This window comes from Dermacentor variabilis, chromosome 8, assembly GCF_050947875.1.
Source record: "Dermacentor variabilis isolate Ectoservices chromosome 8, ASM5094787v1, whole genome shotgun sequence".
Taxonomy (NCBI): domain Eukaryota; kingdom Metazoa; phylum Arthropoda; class Arachnida; order Ixodida; family Ixodidae; genus Dermacentor; species Dermacentor variabilis.
Window position 1 is genome coordinate 27,747,418 of NC_134575.1, and position 13,770 is coordinate 27,761,187.

At 47.4% G+C, this 13,770-nt stretch overlaps 1 protein-coding gene across 1 annotated transcript in view; it reads left to right on the plus strand.

Annotated features, from left to right (window-relative positions):
• Positions 1 to 13,469, plus strand: part of LOC142590975 (uncharacterized) — a 30,360-nt gene extending 16,891 nt beyond the window's left edge. Inside the window, exons 6-8 of the mRNA XM_075703344.1 lie at positions 5,139 to 5,186; positions 8,320 to 8,507; positions 12,957 to 13,469. Coding sequence (XP_075559459.1) covers positions 5,139 to 5,186; positions 8,320 to 8,507; positions 12,957 to 13,371 — 651 coding nt within the window. The 3' untranslated portion in view covers positions 13,372 to 13,469. The remainder of the gene's footprint in view (positions 1 to 5,138; positions 5,187 to 8,319; positions 8,508 to 12,956) is intronic.
• Positions 13,470 to 13,770: the final 301 nt, after the last annotated feature.

Genomic DNA, 13,770 nt, shown 5'->3' on the forward strand with positions numbered 1-13,770 from the left:
TTGCGGCGAAGTATCATCTAAAGCCCCTTAATCTCCCAAAGTAGCGCCATTCACTTCCCTCCTCCTCCGCTCGGCGCGGCCTCGACGGTGGCGCCGCCGGTGGTGGGCCTGCCGTAGCAGACGACGGCTAACACGCTACGGGAAGAAATCCGCGGAAAAGATTGTTCGAGCCCTTCGGAGCAGTTTTTTCGATACAGATGTTACTTCGTCAGTCGGTAACTGGCCTTAAAAATGCCGTGTTGGAATTGTGGAAGAAATAGAGAAAAGGACTATTATTCAAGGCTTATTTAAGGCGTAAAGTGCGCGCACGTTGAAAGTTCGTGTTGCTGAAAAACGACGCAAGCACGCGGTGTGCTCACACACGCGCGTAATTACCAAAGTTTCAGGTTTTGACAGCGTGAAAGTATGTGTACGTGGTTTCGTAGGTTCATTTACGTACCTGCAGGATACTTTTGTTCGGCCGGCGCGTGAGAGATTCCGACTGTCTGCGGTCAGCGATGCCTGGCAACAGGGCCGCTTTTTTCATTGCGGTGTGCTTTGGTAATTGTGACGATAGATTGTTTTTTTTAAAGTACTTCTCCAGGAGGGCACACGTAACGGCTAACGGAGGCCTCTGAAGAGCACGTGACATTACAATAAAGCAGGCGGCGCAGGGAGTGTTCGCATACAAAAATCGGCTGTCCGCATAGCCTATCATATACTCCCTTGGCATGCACAGGCTTTGGCGAGCCCCATCCAGCCCTGGTTCTAGCTTTGGTGCTCCCGTTGCAGCTTTGGTGCTCTGGAGGCGCCGTCAATAGTACGAAATAATGACACGTTAAAATATACTGAAGAAATACAATCGCGCTGAGGCGCCAACTTCTAAAGCAGCGCTAGCGCGCCCGCGCGAGAATTATGAAACACCAACGAGGAAATTACCGGCCCACGTACGACTCTACGATCAAAGTCCACGTTAAACATCCCCTGGCGACCTAGCTAAAGTTATCCGGAGCCATGCACTACGACCTTCATCAGAGCTTTAGTCGCTTCGGGACATTAAAAACGTTAATCACCACAAACCAAATCAATACATGCGGGCGTACATTCGAAGCTAAAAGACTGCATCGTAAGTCATATTGAGCCTTGCAAAAGCGTCGAGAATGTGCTAACTTCTGGTGGAGCTCAAAACACACCCTGAATAAAGTCGTTCTTATGTCACAGGCCAGCTGCAGATGCGTGCATTTCACCGCAAGACGAAACTACACGAAACAAAGAGAGCACATTCGAAAAAAAAAAAGATACTCAAACAACGCACTAAAAACCGCACAGAGCATGAACACACACTTTTTCGAAGCGGAAGGCGTGAACTAGGCTCGCAATAAGAGGTTGTGAGTAGCCGTGGCCCTTACTTCACTAAGCCGTGCGTTCTTTGCCACTTCCTCGAAGTCAGCCCGCCTGATCCTGCGAATCCACACTTCTTTTTGCGTTGCGCCCGCCGGACGGCAAAGCAAAAAGCTTTTTGCCCTCGCTGTGTCTGTTGCGGCAACCGAAGGCGCAGCAGCATGCCATCTCAATTAAGTTCTCGGCCCTACACATTGTATTACGCTAAAGCACTCCGTCAGTCCGCCTGCCGTACTTTCGTCGCGCAGGCCCAACAATGGAGGTCGGAGCGCGCTGGAAAGAAAAAATATACAAAAGCGCGGCGCCTGTTCCGCTCTGGAAAGAAAAAAATCTACAAAAGCGCGGCACCTCCTTCCACGTGACACAGATTGGCCAATGGGGGAGCGGAGGAGGCTGGGGAGACAGGAAGCGCGGAGGAGGAAGCGTCAGGGTGAGCGGGGTGGCGGAAAGATCTAAGAATGGCGCTACTTTTGAAAAATTGAGGGGTTTTAGTATCATCGCGTCCTTTTCACGACAACGATCTGAAATGCATACAACTCACACAATTACACCCAAGAAGGGTGTAAGGGCGTGAGTTATAGACCTATCTACACCACTCTTTCGCCTTTAGGGGTGTAAATTATTTAGCAGTGCACGGGTGTCGAAACGCCTGAGCGAATGTCGGAACGTCGCAAGACGCTGCTTTCACGCGACCGCTTGCCGTGTTGTGAGGACACGACGCAACATCCTCTTGGGAAATGTCACCAGCAATGGCCGTAGAGAAGGAGCCATATTAATTAATTGATGGCGCTATTTATGGTCCTATCTTTTATAGGGTTTAGAGCTGTAGGACCTTCATATAACGCAAGAAAAAAATTGAGAATTAACGGTGAAAATTTGAAGTCAGTACTCCTTTAATCGTTAAAGGTGCATAAAAAAGCGTATTCGAGCTGCGTCAGTAAATTACTCTTCTCAAATACAGAAAAGAAAAATGTCACTTTTACCGTGAGCAGAGTCTCATGAGGGTTTCACGCGGCGTGCACTTTCGATCACGATCGTGCCCGATTGGTATCGAACTCAATTCTCGGTCGCGATCGGTTCCTTTGCTCAAGCCGAGCAAGAAATCCAGTAGCGGTCTAGAATTGTGACCCAGATCGAGCTCGATCTCGATCGAGCGTACGCCGTCTGACGCCGGTATTAGCGAGCGCGGTAAAATGCGCGAGAACAGAAGACGGTTTGGCGACACCAACTCGGTGTTTCCTGATAAAAACAATGGCGTACAGCGCGAAGGACAAAAACTGCGAGAGACGACATACACTGCGCTCTAGCAGTCCTCGTCCTTCGCGCTGTACGTCATATTTTTTTTATCAGGAATTGCCAACTAGTCCAAGCAACCACCATAGTTCGGTGATTCCGCACCAGCTCCCCCGGGACGTTATGAATATTGACGTCATCGGATCTGGCTTATACAGTATGCATGTACGTCATTCAATGATACTCCGCGACTTCCGGTTTACGGCAGCGCCATCTTGGGGAACCTATAGGCCTATGCGCGCGCCTGTTGATAAGGTACCCCAAGATAGCGGAAGGTAGCGGAAGCAGACGACAGCAGCGGATGTGACGTCACGTGCATACTATGTATAGTTGACTTATTATCGGTAAAGATGGGCTACGTTGCCTTCTAAAAGAGCCCCAAAGACTGAACTTATGAAGGTTTCAGAACATTCATTGGGAAGTCTCAACGGCCCGTATACGAAAAAGTATCTCGAAATCTGTGACTTCGCAATGACGTGCGAGCCGTGGTGTTTCGGCATGATATTGAGGAATTGGAACCTTGACCTCCGTTTCCGCTTCTAATGAGAAACCTGTTCCAGTGAAATTATCTAAAATAGTTTGTGGAAAGAATACTTAATCAGTTCGAACAGATTTATTGTTCTTTCATATTACAGTACGTTTAAAGTACTTCGGAATGTCGAGAATCCATAAACATTTATCCATCCTCTGCATTGCCCTTGAGAGGCATTAGACTGTGCGCATAACGATTCCCCGCTAAACAGTGTAGATTTCACGAACCCGCTATCCTAAACAGTGTTAGGACGGGAAATCTAACGATGTCGACATTTCATAACAAAAGTGAAATTTTGGCGCTGGTTTCAACGTGAATTTCAACCATATAGTTTCTACTATGGAAGGCATACCGCTTACATTAGTGCGTTTCATTCTGGAATCGCCTCCTGTTAGCCGTTAAGGAGTTTTCTTTGTAGTAATTTTGAAAAAAAAAAGGAATTCTAACGAATGACTGGTGTACGTACTTAGAATTATTATGATGTACTGGGGCTGTTTTGTTTCATAATGATTGTCCTAACTATTTCTTTAATTATTTGACTTGACGCATCTTCCAAGCGTACTGCTGGTGTCTTCCACGTTTATTGTTTATACAACTTGCTGGCAGGAGGTCCCCGTGCAGCCACGTGCCGTGTGACCTCCTTATGCAAATTTATCCACGTATTCTTTACCCGTAAAGTAAAGATCACCGATTTATTGATTGATCGAACGCGTATCAGCCTTCGGAGTTTACCTTTCTTCTAAGTGAAAATTCGGGCACAGAGAGACGAAGATTGATAACGGTGAGTCTCCTACGGCGATCCTCTGCTCGTACGTACCTTTAAATTCACATTATTATTATTATTTTTTTTTTGCGGATGTGTGTGCTTGTGCCGAGCTTAAACAAGTGGTGATTCAAATATTTCCGTCTTGCAGTAAAGGAAACGAGACAACCAAATTGACAAGACCATACAGAGCGCTGCAGCTATCAATTCACATTGACAGGTTTTGCTTCGGTAGAATGCATCAGCTGTAATCGCACAGGGTTACGATCGATCCGTCACGGTAGCCCATCAGTGGATGCGGCGTTGGGCTTTTCAGCTCGCGAGGTCGCCGGTGCGATCGCCTCCGCGGCGGACGCAATTTCGATGAGAGCGGAATGCAGGGAAAGGCTGCTGCATTCCGCTCCCATCGAAATGCCGAAACGCTAATGTACTTAGAATTAACTTAAAGTTAAAACTGCCTAATGCGGCCAAAAATTAAGCCGGAGTCCCTCCTCCAACCCCCTACTGACCGGCGTGCGTCGCAGTCGTATCGTGGTTTCAGCGCTAAATCCTCAGTTTAGTTAATTAATTTATAATAACCGATGCAAAGGAAGTCTCATGAAAGGGCACCTTTTCTTTTGTTCGACATCGAGCATGGCTCGCAGCATACACTACACGTGCCCATGGAAAAAGAATTAAGGTCTCGTCTGTGCCAATGGAAACGGAAGCAACACCGACGCACACCAGGAACTTGGACTTATTTCTTAGGTACGTGTCACGCACGCTTAGAACTTTGAGGCGAAGAGGTTGTCCTTTCGAGTGCCCACCTTTGTCCATGTGAATTGAGGCTCATATATGCTATCCCGGAATCCAACAATAAACAACTGCTGATAGTCGGCGCCCTGCATTGTCTCGTCTATTTGGTTGCCCCCCCCCCCCCCCCCCCTCGCTTCATCGCTGGAAACTAGCAGTAACGTCAACTAGACTGGCAGTACCTCCTCGCGAGTTGATTTAGACACGTCGGCCGTGATCGACGTGGGCCCGAATGATGTGCCGGGAAACAAAAACGAGCACCTTCGAGGGGCTCGCGCGTTCATTTAATGCACGCGAGTTTGTCTGGCACGACCGCAGCTGGCCGAGCGGGAGTAACGCTTTTTTTTTTACTTTCTTATTTTCCCTGTCGCATCCAAGGACGTGAAGAACAAGTACGCCGCCATCAAGTTTCATGGTGGATATGATGTAAGCCTTTGGTTCATCGCCTGGCAAAACTGCGCGGCACATGCTATAATTATAAGCGTTAGATTACCTGATGAGTGTATGTTTATGCTGTATACAATGCAGAAAAAAGGATGACGAACTTTTGAAAATGTCTTTACGTAACGTTCCTCAGAAAGTCACTATTCTGGCGAAGGCAGGTCCACCAGCTGAACCGTTAAGTAAGGACCTATTTACAAAGGTTCGGCTTCTTTCTTCTGCGTTGTATTATGTGTCCGGTCTAGCGTGAATACGTTGAATCGATATATATATATATATATATATATATATATATATATATATATATATATATATATATATATATATGTATATATATTTATCTGCGTCACCTGCAGAGTATTTTTCACTCAAATATCCTTGACGATTCTCGTGGAACTGGCCAAAGGCTCAGGGCCGAAAGAAAGGTTACAGACCCTGTTGAAACTTCGTGGCTCGGTTTACACCCTAAAAGACAGAGCGAGCAACTGATTTATGTGGGAGTAATTGCATACCCCATGTTTAACGCCCGTTTTCGTGTTTGGCGTATCACTCTGAAAACGCTTCGCGCTCTTTGGAGTGTACCTTTGTCTCACAACAGGCATCGTTTCCGTCACCACACGTCCGTGGCACTCTCTATCCACACTCTCCGTCATGCTCACGAACTCTCATTTACTCTCATACTCTCCTTCATGCTCTCAGATAGTCCCCTAATCTCCCACACTCTTATGTTTCACACTCTCCTTCATACTTTACGGTTCTTCCATACTCTTTGTCATACTCTTCGTCATACTCTCACACTCTCTTACTTTCGGGCCCTCTCGTACTCTTATATCCTCCATCATATTATCACACTCTCATGTACTCTCATGCAGTTTGTCATAAGCCGAGATGCTGCCATACTCTCACATACTATCTGTGATACTCTCATACTTTCCTACTCTTATAACTTGCATAATACTCGTTGATACTCTCCTCCTTTCATACACAACCATACACTCTAGTATACTCTCGGATGCTCTCATACTTTCCGTCGTACCCTTGGGTACTCTCACGCTCTCGGTTTCAACAATAATCGTCATCTCTCTTAATTGATTGCGTTTCCTTTCTCGAAAAAAAAAAATCTGAGCTCACTACTTTTCTGGCAAGAATGTAATGTGACGCTAATAACGTGCATGCCGTACCGGGCGCACGGCGATAAACAATGCAAAGGAACGCAAGATAGATTATGATTATTGCTGTGGGACAAAAATGCTCCCCAGAAAGTGTAAACTGTTTTTTTTATAGCGTACTTTACGAAGCAGTACATTGACTCTGGGTAAGTGGGGTGTGTGTATAAGAGGTGTAAATGCCCACTCCGCCCAGAAGTATGGAAAATTCTCGAAATATGGGACAGGCACTTACAACCACAATAAAGGTGCTAATTGAAGGCCCTGCCTTCGTATTTAAGGGGCATAATAGAGAAGCCGAAATTTTTTCCTTTCTTTATGGTATTTATTTCGGAAAAAAACAAACTGGTACGCGTATGAAGTACTATACCTATTGCGATCGAACCAGACATAGTATTTAATGCAGAACATTAGCACAGGACAAAACGATTAGTAATTCCGTGTTTCGTGTGTACACATTCGTGATAGTCCCTCACCGGCACCTCTCCCCCTCATCGCCGCCTTCGTGTTAGGCTCGCTCGGTTTCTCCTAATTAAAGAACAAATTTTCTGGCGTCTTGCGACGTTTGTGCTCCATGGGCAGCAGCTCCCCCACCTGTAAGATTGAATGCTTAATTCGGAGAAACCGAGAGAAACCAGGCCGAATAAGAAGCCGGCAACTCAGCGACGTAATCGCTTTTGAAGTCAGTTCTCATGACTGACCGGTACGTTACAAGCGTTAAAAGAAATCATTTTTTGTTTGTTTATGTACGACGGTTAGATGTCGAAGAATTACGTACGTAGAGAACAGGTCTGTCTGAATGCTCGAAACATTCCAATAACGAATCGAATATCGTGCTATTCGATTCGGTCGTCGAATCCAATAGTCACTATTCGTAAGTGCGAACGTTTTTCTAATAGCTTTTAAATGTTTCGGAGCTATCAACTGAGCTCAATCGGTCATAAATGTAAAGCAAAAATACGATATATTTAACTTCCGCTGCCGTGCTGGGCGTAATATGCAGGAAGTTGCAGAATGGAGCAGGCTACGTCGATCAGGGTACATCGAGACAGACTTGACCTGTTAAATCGCGACCATTCAACCTCTCCGAAGTGTCCTTGGCATAAGAGCTAACTACTTAGTTGTTCCTAATGCTCGATTTGGTCATTTAATCAGCGAGGCTTCATAACGTGTAATGTATCGACAGAAACTTGCCAACATTAACCATGCTGGAATGTGAAAATCGCTTTACAGTAATCGCGAAAACAGCTGTTCATTATTCGAAAGCCATTCGAAAGGTATTCGATATTCGATTCGCTTGTGGCACTATTCGATTCGTATTCGATTCAGTCTTAATAATTGATATTCGAACCCTCGCAGTAGCGAAGGACTCGTCGTTCCATGTTTATGCCGTAAAAAATCGCTTTTCTTTGCCTAGAGAGAGAGAGAAGGCGGTACATTGTATGGTCGGTTTTCATGTTGATGTGACAATTTAATTTGCATGCCGACTAGTGTTAACGGTGCCCCAGCCATCGAGGTGAAACTAATGTCAATCTAAACATAGTCTTCCAAATACAGCAGTTTCCGCATGCAGCTAACTTTATATCTGAGACGCATGTCTTAACCCAATCGCTTCCTAGTTAACTTTGAGAGTAATCGAAGTCAGTCTGCATTATAGTCTACAAAGAGCGAACGAGGATGAAGTGCACCATAGTAGTTCAATTGAAAAAGACATTGCTCGCGTCGCGCGGAGGTTGTGGATTCGGCGCCCATCTAAGACGGAGGTAATTTCTTTCGCTGAATTTCTCTCCTTCCTATTACAAAAAATTAAAGAGAAGGAGCTTATCGTAAACGTAACGAATAATTACATCTACATAATTACAATTAGTACAAAAGTATTCGTTGGCTATTGGCTTCTCACGGTTGTTTGCCGCGAGTGACTGACACTGACTGTGCGTCCTTCTCCCGTGCAGCACTGCGTCAAAGTTCGCATGGGCATGCTGGGAGACTTTGGCGGGATGCCATTGGAAGTTGGCGACGACGATGACGATGACGATGACGATAGAGACGGCGGTAAAGTACGCGATGATGGTCAAAATGGAGGTGAAGACAAGACTAAGGCTTCGATGACGCAAGGGGCCAGAGAAAAAAGGAGGATAAGGTATATCCGTCCATGACGACAGGATCTGCACGTTCGCGAAAACGCCTCGGTAGCAAGGATTGTCGATGTCAAACAAGTTCGCGCGGTGGGCCGACGGGGGCCCAACGCGAACGTTAGAGCTTGCTAATGTTCGAAATTTCGAATACGCATTGTCTATAAGCCTTTGCTTATCGTCTCGCACGGAATTCGAGTATTCCCCTCTTCCAGTTTGTCGAATAATTGTTTGGCCTCGACTAAAAATAACAACGCCACCGATCGTCGTCCAACGTAGTCAGAGCAACGTAGTTGAGTCAACGTAGGCCAGTGAAGGTCCAAAACAGTACAGGCTTTGCGGATATACGAGCTTTCAAATATAAAGCGAATATATTCCTTTGTATTAGGATCGTCCTTGATTAAAAAAATTTACCATTGCCGAAATTTACTATTTACTATTGACTGTTGCCGAATATTCAATTCTGCTCGAATATACAGTAAAGCAGCACTCGTAGCCCAACGTAGCTAGGCCCATGTGAGCCAGTTAAGGCCCATCACACACACTGGAGGCATGCGAATATTCGAAAATTCGAATTCAAATTGAATACAGTCTTTGCTCCTAGATTTATATTTCATTCGAGAGAATTCACCATTCGGAGTTTTCGAATATTCGTTTCCGTTCGAATATGAAGGATAACAACACTTAGCGCGTGTACTCCACCCAAAGAAATACAACTGCAAGTGGGGAATAATTCCCTACAATTCTACTGTAGGGGAGTTGCAGCTTCTGAACGAACACGTGGTGCGAATCATTTCTGCAAGGTAATTTTCCCTCAATAAATGAGGACGCCTGCTTACAGTTTTAAACGCAATAGAGAGCTTTATCATGTCCAGTTTTCGGGCAAACGCAAACGGACTGGGCGTTTTACCGGATGAGCGGAGGCGAAAAAGGAGGAGGAGGAGGAGGAAACAACTTTATTGAATAGTAGGGGAAGAGGAAAGCGGAGGCAGGTCATGGGGAGGCTAGGTCGGGGCCCAGGGGGTCGCAGCTGTCGCCGTCCATTCCGCGAGCCTGGATTGTGATTCCTGGCCAACACTTCTCAGCTTTTCTTCCATTCCTCAAACGTGAACGGCCTGCACGGTGCAGCCACCTGGTGGCACAGAGCTCGATCAGACAAATACGATGCTAATATTGCAGTAACCCAGTGTATTCTGCTTCGCTGCTGCTGTAAATTTTCGGCAGCGGCATAATCGTATTCCTATCAAAAATGTATGCCAGCAGGAAAATAAGATACATTTGGTTACTGCAGTATTAGCTGTGGTTGTCTCATTGAACTCTGCGCCACCAGGTGGCTGCACCGTGTAGGCCATTAACTCTTGCACTCATCCGGTAAAACGCCCAGTCCACTTGCGTTTACCTGAAAACCGTACTCTCTAAAACTCTCTATTATATTTCTTAGCGAGTTACCCTCTTTCTTTCGATTCGGGTATCGGTGAATTTCTGGCTTTTCTCGAGGGCCGACCCCAAGAATAGTGCAATCTAAATATAGGGGCTGTTTTCGTGGGTATTTGCAATCTAAAAAAAAATGGGTATGAGCTCGAAGATAAGGTGCAGTAAAAAAAAATGTTGAGCAGTTCGATGCTCCTCCTACTCCCCACACGCGAGGAGCAGACGTGATCGAGCGCCGCGCATAGCGACTCTGCCCCATTTTTAATCACAAATTGCTCAGGAAGACGTTGTGTTTGATCTACTTTAACTGTAGGTTGGAAGTATATCATAGTAGAAGTAGACCTTCCAGCTTCTTTCTTTCTTTCTTTCTTTTTTCGATTAACTCAGACAATCTTGTTTATTCGTAAAATCTCAGACCACTTGCGTAATTTTTTGGAACGACGTGCAGCATGCCCTGCATAGTTAAACTACTTTGCTCCTGAACGAGTGGTGCACTACACGCACTGTTCTTGTAAGTTCGTTACGATAACATTGCGTTATCTGGCGTGCCAGATAAAGCCGCATATCGGTCATTTATCACTTGAAAGCTCCTAAGTCTACCGGATGGCCCGGTCTGAGCGCGTCTGTTTATGCTAATACAGACTCTGCGACTAGCGGCCACAGCACATCACCTGCGCATCGTTACCAAAATATAGATTTCGAAATGAAATTGCGCCCGCAGGTTGCAGCTGTAATACAGAAAGCATACATTCTGTATAAAACGTCGCAGATAAATAATCCTCCGTGTTAAGGCATGCGACGTAGCTGGCGAAGCGAGCGGAGGCGAGCGCAGCAACGAGGAACGCGGTGTTACGTCATACCAAACGGCGGCGGCGGAAAGGCGCTGCGCTCCGCAGCGGCCGAACACCTGTGGCTCGGTGCTACTAGTGGCGCATGCGCAGTAGTGACTAGGGAGCGAGAGAGAGAAATTTCCGCAGCGAGGCGCGCGTTGTGACCTCATGTGCCTCCTCGGAGCACCGCAACCGCGAAATCGAAAGTTCGCGGCAAGTAAAGCTTTCGCTTTTTTTTAAAGAAAAAGACAAGGGCCCTTTAAAAGACGCGGAGTGAGACCATTATGACCGCACCACTTCAGTAGATTCCGCAGCGTTTTCTGCTACTATGAAAGTGAGCGTAAGCTGCCAGCAAATTCTCGTCACGCACCAAGCATGGGCTGCCAAAGTGCCTTGATTTATGAGTCGATGGTTTGGAAGATCTCGTGATGGCGGCGCCAAGCACTAGGCTTTACTTTTGTGGCGTTATGTGGTGCGGCGTGTTATGCCTGTGTCTTTGACGTGTCTTATGCATATCGTTTCTATTCTAATCGTTTCTACCGCATTCAATATGTTAGGACCACCGCCAGGACTGCCTTTACAGCTTTCATTCAAAGGCCACCTCCCTGTGCTCCGTGAGAAATTTCAGTGACAAAATAAAACTTGCAGAGCACCGTTCAGCGAGATTTCTGCTGCAAAATAACAAAAAAGAGATTAGGAGACCCGGATAAAGAAATCAATTGACATGAGAGGAAGCGAGGTACCGTCTCCCGGCACATGTTCTCTACTTCAGCCTCCCTTTGTGTCCGCAAGTAATGCCACCGAGATATCGCAAAGCCCGTGCACTATGATTCATGACGTCATGCTTATAGGGCCGAAATTTCCATTGTCCAACCCAGCCTGACGAAAACGGTGACTCCAAAATCACTAGGCTAACTCGGCAGCGTTCCTATTAGATTCTATGGCAGTTGGTCCTACTTGCATGGCGTCTTAAAGCAGAGTGTACAGGTTTTCTGCTATCTAGGTGGTTTTGCTTCATACAACACTCCTCTCTTGGTTTCCAATGGCCCACCTCCCTCGCACTCCTTCGTCGCGGTTCCCCCGGTCCCGCCTCCCCTTTTCTTTCCTCTTCCCTGTTTCAAATGCTGCGCTGGGTTTCTCCACAGGCCGGGTTCTGCCAACGCCTCCTAGATAGCACAAGGCCGTTGCACTTCAATCCATGACGTCATGCTACCTTGGTCGAGAACCGTAGAATCTGACAGGTATGCTCCCGAGTAAGCCACGGTGATTTTGATGTCACCGCTTACGTCACGGCAGGCTTTCCAATGGAAATTGCAGTCCAAGGAGCATGACGTCATAAAGCAGAGTGCACAGGCCTGGGGCGGAGGGAGGTCTTCTGTAAGTATCCACCCAGTAGACATGTTCATTTCGTCTGCTGCTGAAGTTCTGATTGGCTGCGCTGGGGTTCGCGTCAGGAGTAGACAGGCGCTCCCAACCAATCAGCACTTCAGCAGCAGACGAAATGGACGTGACCACTGGGTGGACAGTTGCAGAATTCCTCCCCCCCTCTCTCCTGCTGCTATCTAAGAGGCGTTGGTTCGAGATTATGACGGCGCACACCCGGCGCAATTTCGGGGGCCAATGCCCCCGAAATTGTCTGTGTATTTGTGCATGTTTGTGCATGGCCTTCGAGATCGGGTCGCCTCCCTATATCAGATGCCATGGCGGAAGTTCACGATCGAGTGGCTCGCGCTGCTGCAGGCTTGTCGTGGGCTGCACGCGCCTCGCTTGTGAAGCAGAAGGCCTATTTCGTGTGACCGTCAGTTGCTCGTCGCCCTTCCCGGAGGCTCCTGCGAGGGGAAGAGCGCGCGGTTTTCTGTTTCGATTTGCGGCTGCTTTCGCGGCGCACGGCGAAGCGATACTTTGCAGACAGGATTGGCACAACGTGATCGAAGCCCCGCGCGAACGTCTGGCAACGCCCAAACGCGGGGACCGGCGATATAAGTATAAACATATAAATTCCGGTCCATAGCCTTCATGTGTAGCCGACATTTTGTGTATCCCAGCATGCACCTAAAAATAAACGATGTTTTTCTCTTTCTTTTTTTAGATAAAGTGGTGCAACTCGTGCCTTTCTTTAGAACGGGTAGCAAGTACAAGTTCTCGCGCGTGTCCAGACTAACACGTACGTTCTCTTCTTTGCTTGCCTCAACCCAGGCGGCACACACCGACGCATGAAACGGAAGAGATGGTTATCAGTCAACAGTATCCCGACGACTACGACCACTCCTCAAATCCTGATTTCACGTCGATGCGACGCGAAGAATCCGGGACGCGGGGCGGCCGGCACCGTCGCCCCGAGCGCGTCGCCGATCGCGCCCCTCCGGGGCGAGTCCGTGGACGCGGACCGGACGACTTCGTGCGCCGTCGCCCCTACGACAGGCTCAATCGACACCGAGGGCGGCCCTACGAAGGTGCCGGAACAATGACGGGACACCGCAGGACACCCAGTGAAGACGATGACGACGATGGTGGCGACGACGACGACGAGGACGACGACAACTACAGCAGTACTAGTAACCACGTAAAGATGAGAAAGTCTGGCAGGCGACCACATCGCCACTACGATTAGGACGACTATGACGAGGCTCGGAGATGAGGGAGAAGATGAGGTCCGGAGATGCGAGGGGTTCTGCTCGTTTTCTCTTCTCCCATATATATATATATATATATATATATATATATATATATATAGGGCGGTCGTCGTCGCAGCCACGTGACCCGAATTTCCCCACACGAGAAGAGCATGTGCGCCAGCGTTTGCCAGTCTTCCTCCAACGTACTTTTTTTTTTGTCAATAAAGCGAAACGTGCTATTCGCGCACATCCTTAAAAGTGCGATCGTTTGTGCTTTACTCTTCGTTTTGAAGGCAATGCCTCCCTAAAGGCCCGGTCAGACTAGCTCTACGCGACACCGATTTTCGTCTGCGCACTCTCGGCGCCCCCGTCACACTGGACCGACGCCAACAGTC